The sequence below is a fragment of the Oryzias latipes genome, chromosome 9, assembly GCF_002234675.1.
Source record: "Oryzias latipes chromosome 9, ASM223467v1".
In the NCBI taxonomy this organism is placed as follows: Eukaryota; Metazoa; Chordata; class Actinopteri; order Beloniformes; family Adrianichthyidae; genus Oryzias; species Oryzias latipes.
In genome coordinates, this window is record NC_019867.2 from 2,327,529 (window position 1) to 2,341,675 (window position 14,147).

Genomic DNA, 14,147 nt, shown 5'->3' on the forward strand with positions numbered 1-14,147 from the left:
ACAGGAAATGGTGAAACACTAGCTTTTCTTTAAATGGGAAGTCCAGTTGGGGAGCTGTTTCTGGTGTCGTGACCTTTCTGAAAGAACAAGAAAGTCATTAAAATAGAAAAATAAAAGAAATGTAAACCACGTCAAAGCAGAGGGTCCAGTCATGGAGACATAAACCTTGAAGTGTCAGACTAAAATGTTCAACGCACAGAATCTGCCCACTTGGTTCGAACCTCTTTAGACTTTCAGAATAAAAGCATTGCAGATAAGAGCCTCAGCTCGGAATAGGTTAACGTGTTGGTTTACTTTGTTCTGGATAATTAGACTGTCACCCGTGTGGTGGAATGTTTTTAAAAGGCGCCCCCCCCCCCCTCGTCAAAGAATGGACAAAAAGCTAGGTGCAATAACTATTCATGTGAGTGTTAAAGCTCTTAAAAAAAGGGCCAGAAGTGTGTTTTCTGTGTTTGATCTGTTTAAAGAATGGCAGGTGTTGTGTTTCTGGAAGCATGTGTCTGTGTGTGTGTGTGTGTGTGGGGGGGGGGGGGGTCTCATGTGCTCGTTTCCTTTTAAGCCAGGCTGACCGAGAGCACAGAAAACTTTGTTTTATCAACTCCCTTCATATTTGTGATTTCAAAAACAGTTTTTATGGGACGGGCAGAGGTGCTGCAGGCATGGAAAGTTTGCCCGGCTTCTCTAATTAGAAAGACTGTTTGCCAGATTTAGACAAAGAAAGAGGAAAAAACAGGCACAGTTCCGCAGCTCACTTAAACTGTTGACTTAGCTTTTGCTGTGAGACAAATCGAGAAGGAAGTCGTTGGTGGTGGTGATCTCATGAATGTGCTTGCCGACAAAACCGTTGATTATAAGAGCAGCCTGAAGGCTCAGCTTTAATCTGTTTATGCTGCAGCTTGTAGGTTAGAGGAGATGAAGCATAAAAAGGTCCATCTCAGTTCTTATGAAATGCCAGCCTTGGAGCAGCGTTTACCATGCCTTAGCTTAACAGCAACAGGGATAGGCTCCAGCAACCATGTGATGCCAAAAGGGATTCTGCAAGTTCTGATGATGGATGGATTGATGAATGGATGGATGGATGAATTGGATGGATGGATGGATGGATGGATGGATGAATGGATGGGTGGGTGGGTGGATGGATGGATGGATGGATGGATGGATGGATGATGGATGAATGGATGGATGGATGGATGATGGATGAATGAATGGATGGGTGGGTGGGTGGATGGATGGATGGATGGATGGATGGATGGATGATGGATGGATGGATGGATGGATGGATGGATGGATGGATGGATGGATGATGGATGAATGGATGGATGGATGGATGATGGATGAATGGATAGATGGATGGATGGATTAATTGGATGGATGGATGAATGAATGGATGAATGAATGGATGGATGGATGGATGGATGGATGGATGGATGGATGGATGGATGGATGGATGGATGGATGGATGGATGAATGGATGGGTGGGTGGATGGATGAATGGATGGGTGGGTGGATGGATGGATGAATGGATGGATGGATTAATTGGATGGATGGATGGATGATGGATGAATGGATGGATGGATGGATGATGGATGAATAGATGGATGGATGGATGGATGGATGATGGATGAATGGATAGATGGATGGATGGATTAATTGGATGGATGGATGAATGAATGGATGAATGGATGGATGGATGGGTGGATGGATGGATGAATGGATGGATGGATGGATGGATGGGTGGATGGATGGATGGATGGATGGATGGATGAATGGATGGATGGGTGGATGGATGAATGGATGGATGGATGGATGGATGGGTGGATGGATGGATGGATGGATGGATGGATGGATGGATGGATGGATGGATGGATGAATGGATGGATGGGTGGATGGATGGATGGATGGATGGATGGATGAATGGATGGATGGGTGAATGGATGAATGGATGGATGGGTAGATGCATGGGTGTTGTTCGGTTTGGCCATCTCCTTCCTGATTTATCCAGCTGATGTTTTCACACTTAGATGTGGGATCTATCTATTTTTTCTAGTGCAAAATTCTTCTGAATAAGACACATTTGTGTAGACACATGCACACATCTACACACGCACACCTATGCACACACACCCACACACACCTATACACACACACACACCCAGAAGTAATTGTTTTCATTTTGTAAAGTTTTTTTTGTTTTCCATTTTGGTTTCGTCACGATTTCGACACGATCAAATGAGGCAACATCTACTGTTTCCCCAAACAAACGTCCTTTTTCCATTGAATTGTTAATTTTGTATTGTTTTGTTTTCCATAAGTATCCCTGGAAAAAAAACAGGAAGACTTGTTAGGGCAGGGGGCGCCATGTTGGGCGAGTTGCCCGGGGAGCTGTTTAAGCCAGAGCTGCCACCTGAGATCTTTGGTTGTTGTCTGAGTCGGCACATTTTTCTGCTTTGTGCTGGAAGCATTGTGGTAGTGATGAATGAAAAGTTTGAGTCTGTTTCTTGAACAATGGCTCCCACTGCTGTTTGACATTTGGCAGAAAGAGCAGCTTCTCGATATGGATTATTCATCAGCGGTTTGATCCTCCGCTCAAATGTCACTGCAACAAAACCTCCAACTTGGCAGTGGCGCCTGTGTTTTTTGCAGCTCCGCGGGGTAAGGAGCAGGAAATTACCACATCTAGTCGGGGCTACAGACAGAATGAGAAGACTGCGTTCAGGCACATTACTGCAGTTTTGTTGGTAAATCCCATTTCTGCAAAGTTGAGTTGCATTTTTGAAGTTGGCATTCAAACTGACAAGACGGGTTTGTAAATACTACAGTTACACACTTTAGCTGCATCGATTTTCCTCTGAGCTCCTATGTAATGCAAGAAGCCTGAGAAATGTTTACATTCAGAAAAGAATGGATCCAAGTGTGCCTAAAAACACCCAAACCAGGTTCCTCCTTTGATAGGAACACAGAAAACAAAGAGATCTCATACTAGTCTAAACGTCTGCCTGTAATTTCCAAAACAGCTGAAGAACAGAGCAGGAAATGCTCTTGTTGGATCTATCTGGACCCAATTCTCCAACACCTGATACTAGCTTTTATAGTATTTTGACGTTGGTTGAAAAAAAACGGCTGACTTGTATCGTACCCATCCCTGACTGACGTAAGGGTCAAAGCAGATATCCACACCAGACAACATTTACAGACCTGATCGTGGCAGCGATGAGTGCAAGAAAGTCGAGTCATAAAAGTGTCTGAGGAAAAACTGGATCTCCTTTAGAAAGAAAAGTAGGCGTATGTTAATCGCCGGCCGTTCATCATTTCTATGAAACCATGAGAAGAGAAGAAGCTGGAAGGAGACTCGCTGAACCACTGAAATCAGTGAAACAATTGCACCACATTTGCTCCCAGACTCATTGTCCCAGAGGCCACCGATGAAAAGCTCTTAAATCATTTTTATGTCACGGACCACCATGAAACATTTCTGGAAAGAACCTTGAACGCACTCATGGGTAAATCCTTTGAGAGTTAAGTCTGATCATGTATGTCTGCCTGTCTACATCAGCACTTATTAAAGACCAGCGCTTTTATAAGAAAGTATGGATGATTATGTTTTATTTTATTTACTCGTCCTCACAGTTTGCTCATCAGAAAGTCCTGAGCAAAAACATGGAGGCCTTGCAGAATCTGATGACCTTGGTTTGTGATGAATAATCCTCCACTCTGGAAATCCCACAAAGCTAAGTGGATGAGTCAAAATACACATAAAATGCAAATTTACCCTGTGAAATGCTCCGTGAAGGGGGGGGTCAGCTCTATTTCCGCTGATCTAAAAAAAGGTCTCAAATTCTTAATTCTGCTTTCTCTGTTTCATTCATGTCTATCTGAACAAAAAGCTGTTAAAAATGTTTCATTTTAGATCAGATGGTCACCTGCTTCTTGAAAAACAAAAAACAAATGGAAAGTGTTTTTATGTTTTGAATTAGCTCAATAATGGATGAGCCTTCCCGAAGAGGTCTGGCATCATGGACAAACATGATCTTGGGCCTTTGTCCTAAGATTGTACAGCGATTCCTGTAACTGTCCTTACGGGGAAGAAATGGTCAGATCTGTGCGAGGCGCGCATGTAGCCTCCAGTAAATATCTCTCTCCCCTTAAGATGTAGCCTTGCTGTGACTCTCTACGAGGCCGGACAACCCAAAACCCCGCTTGGTGAACCTCTGTTGACTAAAGTCGTGCTCCCACTGAACACGATTCGCGCCTCAGGGGGCGTCCAGTTTGAATGTTATGTACAGAGGCGCTCAGTGGCTCGTTTTGAGCATCGGGCGCAGCGCATTTTAGGCATCCGGAGTTCATGGTGAAGATGAGCCATTGTGTAAACCAATTAGGGATTCAGCTCTGACCTGTGACGTTTTGAGGATGCCGCCAGCAGAGGCAGAGTCCCAAAATCAACTTGGAGGAGAATCTGATCATTCTCGCCTGACTGCGAGGAACCGCGTCGGTGTGAATGCAGTATACAGGCATTGGCTCAGAAGCTGAGGAGGGGTCTGGTTTGTCCTTGCATGGGGACCACCTGTGTCTACCAGGTGCTGTTAGTTACTACAACCACATGGGGAAACTTTGCAGTGTTTCCATGCGCCGGACTCGAGTGAAATGCAGGTGGTTGGGTCAGGAAGGGCATCTGCAGTAAAAGTGAAGTGGACTCGCAGCTGTGAAGTTCCTGAAAGGAAAAACAGGAGATGAACTTCTCCTTCATCATTTATAACCGTTCATTTGGTTGCCAATCAGTAACAAACACTAGAAACAATCTGTTGGAACAGAAGTGCCAGCTTCCACACAGAAAAGAAAACTAAAAAGAGTTTTCAGATTTAGCTCACCATCCAAAAACATCCGCTAACAAATTCCACAGACAACTAACATTATACTAAACACCACAGTTAAATCACCAAGCCCAGTAAAGGCCCCCATTCCTCCCTGTTAGCAAGATGCAAACCAGTTTAATAAAATAATGCAACAAACAGCCAGACATCTGTCAGAGTGATGTTAATCCAACAAACATGCTTGTTCTTCCTAAATATATCAAGAAATCCTTTTATTTAAAATGACACCTTGGCCTCCAGATCACTGATGTCCTGTGCAGACTTCGTCTTCATGGTGATGAACCCAAACATGTGGTAACGAAAGCTAACATCTGATTTGACTTGAACAGGTACGTGGATAACGATCTGTCAAGGTAGGGAGTAATCCTCCTTCATGGCTGGAGGGGGGGGGGGGGGGGGGGGTGAACTGAGAGGCTCTGTGGAAGGAGGAGGGATCCAGTTGCACGGAGCTGAATCGATGCTCTGTTGGGTCTTTTCTGGACACTGTCTGTCACAGCATGTGGATAGTAGGCGGATCCATGAGGCCTTTTGGTTTTTTTTTTTTTGGCAAAGGAATTTTGCAGCACACACAAACACAAGAATGCATTTCTGCAAGCCAGATCCCAGCAAGCCTGCAGCGAGAGCGAATGTGAGTGTTGGTCAAGCAGGAAACAGGAAGGCTGTCACCAAAACCAGTCGGATGGTTTATTTTTAACAGGCCGTTCATTGTTGCTGAAGTCTGTTCTGGATTACTGTTTACTGACGTTTGTCAGACCTGTGAAGTGAAAAAAAAAAAAAACAGCCCGAGTATTTTCTCTTTCTGATTTTTGAAAAAAGGCTGAGCATGTTCCGCTTGGTTTTCAAAAAATTGTGAGGGTCATAATGAGCCTTGTTGCTCCAGAGAGTCGTTGGTTCTGAAAACCTAAAACTTCTGTGAAATTAAATGCGTCTTCATTTAAGTCTAGACAGTAAAAGTACAAGATGACTACAGATGTTCAGCAAATGTAGGAAAAAGGGAAAGTTAAGGTAAACAACAAAGCACTTTATCTGATCAAATAAAATAAAAAAGCATTCTGTTGATGGTGGTAAAATGTAAATTGTTTCTCATTAGCAGTTTTAAACCCTGGTGGCTTCCTGTCAAAATAAAAGCCATGCAATGGAGCCGATAGACGCAAACCCTGTTTCATAAAAAAGCAGAAGAAATTTCCCTCTCAACAGTCTGCAGCCCCACCATCTGGTACGTATGACTTCATGATCCTTAGGATTTCAGGTTTACTATACAATTGCCGGTTGTGATATTGGGTTTTATTAATAAAACTGAGTTGAATTTAATTGACTCTGGTCCAAATATTTTTTACATCAAGCGGAAAGAAATATTAGGGATGTTAACTGAATATCAAACATTAGACTGTAAAGCAGCCATTCATACTGTAAACAGTGACTCATGAAAGACTCATCCGCATTTTAAAATGTCTGGTGGATGCACAGTTGTTTTTTTAGAGCAAGAAGTTTAAAGGTTCTCTCAGAGTTATGTCTCCAAAGGATTTTAGAGCTGCTGCAGTTGCATCATACTAAATATTTGTTTAATATGTGATGGCAGGACAACAATACGTATAACCAGATATCTAGTGGTTTAATGTCTTTAAGCTTTCTGTTGATATGACCTAAATGACAGTGATATAAATTCTATGTTTATGTTTTATGATTGATTCTCTTTCACCCATAGATTAGATATTTTATCGGTCATTGTCACATTTGCAACATACACAAAGTGTATCATTTATTCATAAAAATATAGAATTTACAGCTAGTTCATTCACAACAGTACATTATCAGAAAAATAAATGAATAAAAAGGATTTACAACTATTAAATAAAAAGTGCATCAACTACCGAGGGTGCATCAGTCATTCCAAACATGAACGTACAATTCTTAAAGTGTTAAAATAGTTAAAACAAAAGTAATAATAATAGATATACCTAAAAACATGCGTCTGGTGAATGTGAATTTGACAGTTGGTGTATTTATGTGTTTGATTCAGTCTTTTATTAACCAGTCGTATTTGTCCAAGATATCAGCTCGTTCATCCAAACAGGTTCAGGTTTCCCAGAGTTTAGGTGGAAATCTGAAGGAAAAAAAACATCAAATTTATTGTTTTACAGGTAATAAATGCTTCATTTACTAAGATTTAGTTTGGGTTTGTTTTAAAACGAGGTGGATTCATCGCTGGGATCTGAGCCAAAATAACTCATCATTTTGTTGGTATGTTTTTGTGGAGCAGAGGTGGTGCAGTCCTCCTTAAATGTCGCCACTGACCGCTGACACAAGTTCATGTAACTCAAGCTTCAGCTGAACTGACGATGGAAAGACGTTTGTGTTTGTTTTCCCATTTAATTTCAGGAGCGACGCGCACGCAGCCAGCTGTGAAAGGCTCGCGCTGCCTGCGCGCGCCTCCAACAGCTCCAAACGTTTCCTTGGATGTCAGCTGAGGGCGACAGAGGGAGCCCCCCCACCCCCACACACTTCTCAGCTCTCAAGATTTCCTTCAGTCCACAATACACTTTCTCTTGGAAAAGTTCTGACACACACTCACGCGCGGGTCCCGCCAAGATTCACAAGGAAACCTTTGAGCTCCCAGTTAGTGACAGAAGGCGCGGAAGACGGACGCAGGCGCACAGGTGGAGCGTCCCCCCCCCCCCCTTATCTTCGTGGTCATTTTCAAGAAGGAACCACAGAAAAGACTACAAACTGCCTCGTCTTTGCTGCTCAATCAGGTCTTGTTTGGCACGCTTTGCTTGGACTTGTAAAGCAGCACGTGGGATGGAAAAAGTTTGTCTGTGGACTACAATAAAAAACTCCAGGAAAGAATGAAGTAACCCGCAATGGAACCGGACAATGCCCCGGGCTCCACACTCAGAGGACCTGGAGTCGAGGGGTGAGTTCATGCTTTATGAAGTAGATTAGTTCTTGAAGGCTCTGCAGGATTTTCAGGTGCAAGATCCAAATCCTGCATGTCATGAACGACAACTGGGATTTATGAGGTAGAATGCAACAACAACAACAAAAATACATGAAAACCTCAGATGCGAAAAGCTGAAGATGTGAAGTTAAAAAACTTGTCTGCGCAGGTAAACTAGTAGATAGTTTTGAAGCTCTGCGCATGCGTCAGAGAAAGTCTGTTGGAGCTATTTATTTATATTTTTAAAGCAGCTTGTTTCTCAATGAGCTGCCAGATGATCTGGGACTGATTGAAGGGGAGATGGATCAGGATGAGGAGACCCTCCTCTCCTCCCCCAGCCCCTCCTCCCTGCTGTGCATCTGCCTCAGCGGGAGGAGGGACAGGAGTCGGTTTGAAAACTGGACACCACCTTTTTCTGTGTTTGCTGCTCATATTTTTAAAAATATGACATGGAATGTGGGGGCCAAAGCGTGTCAGTGCTTGACCGCTCGTTGCAAGGAACATTTCCTGCAACAACCCCAATAAAGGTCCACAGCTGGAACAACCTCAGCATCATCGCTGAGCCAATCGGTGGTGTTGGAGCTTTGCACAACTCAAAATTAGGAAATCGATGACACAGTAGTGAAGAACAGATCTCACTTCTGGACCCTTGGAATCAGAAAACCCCACATTATTAAAGTGACGAAGTGCAGAAGGTTTCAGGCATTCCGACTAAAAGGAAACCCTTTCAGACTTGACCATCTTTATAATGTCTGTCAGTTTTGAGTAGATGAGCTATTTTTAAGGGAGCCCCCTTCAAACATCGGCAGTTTTTATTTATTTATTTGAAAGGGAAAGGACAAAAAACGAGACAGTTTCAGATGCAACCAAAACCATGTCCACAGGCCGTCTGGCCAATAGCTCATTTGCAGATCAGGTCCCTGAGACACAACAGACAGTTAAACAAAGACACTAACATTAACGGATATATAGACACATATGCAGTATGTGGTCGTCCTGCTGGATAAGACAAAGCGCGCCATCTTTAAACAGGTCTAAGCCATTGCTTATGCTGAAGGACCTCTGTAGCATGAACACGGAGGGTTGGAAAGTTGAAGCTTAGGCTGGTCCCAAGATTTACAAATAAAGATTTTTTTACATTTTGATGCATTTACCAGGGGGCCACACAGTGGTGTGGACCCCAGCTTTGTCCTTTCTGTGTGCCGTTTGCATGATGTCCCTGTGCATGTGTGGAATTTCTCCAGAATCCTCCCACAGTCCAAAATCAGGTAGATTTCTAAATTGCCCCTTAGGTGTGAATGAGATTGTGCTCGATTGTGTATCTCTGTGTGGCCCTGGGTGAACCCCGCCTCACAGCATCCCGGTTACCCCAAATGGAACTAATTTGGGTTTAGAATATGGATGGATGGACGGATTTATCAGGAGTAGAAAGACTTCTAGTTACCGATTCAAAAATGCAAATATATGTTTGTGTTTGTCTGCATCATAACATCTGAGACTAGGACTGCACAACAAATCGCAAATTTATCGTTTTCCTGATGTCACGTATATCGCTAAAGACGGCAAAAACTGCAATAAACTGTTACCTTATTTGTTCATGTATCGCAAGTTATGTCGTCATAACCAATATTGATCACTAATATCGCAAATTGCAAGATTTTCTCATATCGTGCAGCCCTATCTTAGACTAAAAAATAAATAGGAAAAAAGGCAGAAAGGAAAGAATACAGGTCATATTTTTACAACATTGTAGGTTTTTTTTATTACTAGAATGCATCAAATGAATCTAAAAAGATTCAATCCTAAAAAACAACAACATTTGAATAATTTATTGCCATGTTTAACTAATTTTTTCCTTTTTCCAGAAAAGTTCTGATTCTTTGGGCGTTGCTGTGTTGCAGCTGCTCTCTTCAGCTAACACAAGGACAAGGTAAGTTAAAAAAAAACAAGTCATGTGGTTCACAATCAAGATAGGAAACAGAAAATTAGTACTGTTTAAATCACAGAAGAAGTTAGTTTATTTTTCACGGTTTGAAGTCAGCTGATGCTGATATTAGAGGATCTCTGGTGAGGAAGACAAACGTTTAAGACGTGGAAGGAAGTTCTGCATCTGGTGCTGATGAAAGGCAGTCGGCCTACAGAATCAGGTAAAGTGAGGAGCTTCTGAAGATCCTGCAACCCCACATGTGTTGGATTGTCTCATCCTCGGATTTTACAGCAGGAAGTTTTGGTTGACGCTTTTTCCACTTAACAAGATAGAAGGAAACTGAGTCTTAGTCATGGTTTTGATAAGAGAAAAACAAAGCAGAACCCAACGTTGTTCTTTTTGTTTGAGGAGCTTTTAATAAAAAAAATCTTTCAATTTATGGTCACATTAATCATTAAGATAATTATGTATATTTATCGTATAAATTAGTGGATGTTTGTCCGCCAGCCTTTGACAGAATAGCTCTTTAAGTATCATATATTCTGCATTTTTAAATAAATGTAAGCATTTAGATGAAGACTATTCAGCTAACAAAGTACAGAAATTAAACAAAAATATAGTTTTTATTGGAAATAAAATAATATATCAATGTTTTGTATTTTACAACACATTCAATCAATAATTTTTCTTTATACTTGTTGGTTATTACGGTTTTTAAATCAGTTATGCATTTATAATGCATTTTAAACGCTTAATCTCATAATAAAGTTATGCTTCAGTTTTGTATGTCTGGCTTCACTTTACATTCATGAACATTTTTTTTTAATATAGAAAAAACTTCTTAAAAACACAAAGAGTGCAGAGAGTCCAGCAGGAAGCAGCATTTTGGATTAAGCGACAAAGATTAAAGACCTAAAAAGTGATCCTTGTCTCATAATTTGGAAAGTTTGACTTGGGTAAAAAAAATAAAAATAAAAAAAGCCGAATTGTGAGCAGGAAGTAACTGCACTGAAATACACCAAGAATATTGGGTTTCAAAATAAAATAAAAGGAAAAAAAGACAGAAAATGTTTAAACTTTGTCAAATTAGATTTATTAAAGGAAAACATGTAACTAAAGATCAATCCAAACAAATCAGAATCTGCTTTCACAGAGGAAAGTATAGACGGCGATGGGTTTTTACTTCTTGTCTACATCCAAACCATTTCATCTGTTATTTGTTAGATTGATTCTTTTTTTGTTTTAAAAGGCACTTTTAAAATGTTATAATATAAAATAAAAGGAAGAGTTCTGGCCAAGCTGGGGGTAAATTTTAAGTAACCCATTTAGAAAGTAAAAAGAGCGGTTAAAACCTTTGTGCTAACTTGTGGGGTCCAGATGACCCCACAATTTAGCACAAGGGTTAATAGTGCGATTCAAAGTTTTTGGTGATTTAACATCTTATTGTGGCATTTTTCTGATATTGTGAGTTTAAAATCACATCTCTGAGCATGTCTCTATTCATTTTTTTTACTTGTCCTGTCCAACAGCTGAGCAAACAGAGGAGACCTGAAGGCCTCGTGTGTTGGACATATTTTACTGTTACAACATGGCGTTAGGAATATTCTGACACCCCAGTTGTATATTTGAATAAACCCCTTTTGTAGACTTAACTTTATTTACATCATTTATATTTGTAAGAGTTTTATTTGTAAAAAAAAAGAGGGGAAGAAGAGACAGGGATGTAAGGGGAGGGTGATTATGGGGGGGGGGGGGGGGGGGGGGGGGTAAAAATCATAAGGCATCATAAAACAACAAGTTGCTGGAAGTTTGGAAGTTTGTAATCATTATGGTCAGGTTTAGATATATAACAAATCTGAAAGGGTCGGGGCCTTTCCACACACACACACACACACACACACACACACACTCAGATGTTACAAACATACACATATACACCTCACCAAAATACACGTTCACACATGCAAACTTATGCATTCAGACTAACATGTGAAACACGTCATTTCGTCACGCAAACTAATTGTGCCAAGATGAGATAGCACCTGTGCCATGTCTTTATTCAAATTGTCGTGTGTGAGGCTAGAAGAGTCTCATAGTTCAGAAATGCACACAGTCTGCGTCACAAATGCACACACTCCAATTCACAACTGTAAGTTTATGCAAACGTGCAATAGAAATTTGGAAATCCACATGTTGTGTTTCACAAAAGCACACCGTGTGTTTCACAAACACACACTTGTCGTTTCACCCATCCATACTTAATTTTTTACACATTCACAATAAGTGTTTCTCACAAATGTGCACACTGTGTTTCACAAAAACACAATACATGTTTCTGAAATGCACAATAGTTGCTTCACAAACATAATTTTTAGGTGCACTTGTAATATGAACTCACAGATCATGCGAATTGCACAATGTGCATTTACAAACCCACTCTCTGATTTGTGCGAGAAATCCCTGCGGTGAATTTAGAGATTTTCCTGACGCTGCAGGTCAACTAATGTAGTCATTGGCTAACAAATCTGTCAATCAAACTCATCAGCAAAGCTTTCAGCCAATCGAATGGCCCCTTAGACTTTCTCTGCAAGTTGTGAAGGGGAGGTGGGGTTGCTCTGCACCAACGGTCCCGCCCACAACTCAGAGGTGACTTTCTGATAAACTCCTGCAGCTCTGCAAAATGTACGTTCTAGTAAAACAACACAGGTTTTTGGATTTGGGCAAAAAACGGGATTATTGTAATTTAAAAAAAACACCGGAAACTCTTTGAAAATGGATCAGGAGATGATTGGAGTGGGACTTCAAGGCCAAAAGAGAATCAAAAACCAAATACTGAGAGTGAAAAACACATAAAAGAAGAGAACATTTTGTTTTGACGGAAGATTATAACAGATTAAGAATTCAGAAAGGTGTTTTTGACTTGTGTTAAAATGACATAATTCCCGTTTGCTTTCTGACTCTGCTTCATCTTCCGCTGTTCTCACATCTGCTGCTGTACTGAATCCAGGGAGGCCAGAAAGTGACTTTAGTTAGAATGAATTTGTGTAGCAGGATGTGATTGTTAATGCAATGGATTGCTGTGTCTGCCTGTGCAGTCAGGCCATTTGTTTTACGGTAACATGGCTTGGTGGGAACGTTTCACCAACCTTTGTCAGAGTTTCTGGTCTTTGTTGACATCCCCTGCCTGTGGATGCATCCCTGTTGTGACTCAAAGGTTGTTTCAGGTAAAAACAAAATAATAAAAAATTACATTAAATATACAGTACAGACCCAAAGTCTCATTCAAATGAATGGGAAGGTGTGTCCAAACTTTGGGTCTGTACTGTTGCTGTTTTAAGGATAAGAAAAGCCCCCCCCCCCCCCCCCCCACTCCGACTTTGATGCTGTGAAAGCTCTAAAAGCATAAAACACAATCGTAGGATCTGTTTGCTTCCTCGTCCCACAGTAACAATACAAACCAGCTCTACCTTAGATAACTGCCTCCGTTCTCGTCTCAGTATTTGATATTTCTTTTTTTCATTAGAGTGAGCTAAACCTCCAGGTGCCTGCGCTGCGCTGCCGTTACCTATATCTTTGCTGGGTCCCTTTTTTAGAGCAGTGATTTCTTCTTCTTTCTTATTTCTTATTCTTTTCTGACATGTTTGCTTTGAATACACCTAGAAAATGATGGATTTCTAACATTTTAATGCTTTAGGCCTCCTTATCGGGATTATTGAGAGAATTACTGTTCAATTTGTTTAATTTATTAAAAATCAAAAGATTCCAGGTCTGTTCTGAAAAGTTCTTCAGCAGGTTCCTGCCCTGCAGAACATGTAACTCAGACATCCATCATACATATGTGTTTGCACTTGTTACTGTCCATTTAAGTCACACTTTGATCATCTTCTGACCTGGTTTCAAAACGTTCCCTGAAAGTGGATGTATCCAAATGGAGCTTGAGTAGAGAATTATATCCATACGTCACAGATATGATCTTTTTCAAACTGCTATTTTTCCTCATTTCACCATGATTTAAATAAAAAAAAAAACACTCAGCAATGCAAGTTTTTATCTCAATTTTATTTATATCTGTCTGTCACCATCAGAAAATTTCCCAAGAACATGTTAAGAACACCCTAAACATGGAATGGATTTTTAAATGTTGGGATAAGCATGATCAACAGAAGGTGATCGAAAAAGTAAAAATCGTGATAATTCCCATCTCCAGTCCTACAATATATTTACGGACATTTTTTACAAGTTAAACATATAATAGTCATTCACAAAAACACCGACCGATTGAAGAAAAAGCATCCAGCTACCAAAAAAATGTCCTGAAGTCCTGATAATCTGTACATTTTCCCATTTGGCTTCTCATTTTCTAATTTATAGATTTCCAACATTTTCTGGTTGTATTAATTTTTGCTTATTTTGA

General features: G+C 40.7%; 1 protein-coding gene across 1 annotated transcript in view; it reads left to right on the plus strand.

Annotated features, from left to right (window-relative positions):
• Window positions 1-7,280: 7,280 nt before the first annotated feature.
• Window positions 7,281-14,147, plus strand: part of LOC101174836 (collagen alpha-1(XXVII) chain B) — a 75,302-nt gene continuing 68,435 nt past the window's right edge. Inside the window, exons 1-2 of the mRNA XM_023958333.1 lie at window positions 7,281-7,782; window positions 9,672-9,736. Of these exons, the coding sequence (XP_023814101.1) occupies window positions 7,730-7,782; window positions 9,672-9,736 (118 nt within the window). The 5' untranslated portion in view covers window positions 7,281-7,729. The remainder of the gene's footprint in view (window positions 7,783-9,671; window positions 9,737-14,147) is intronic.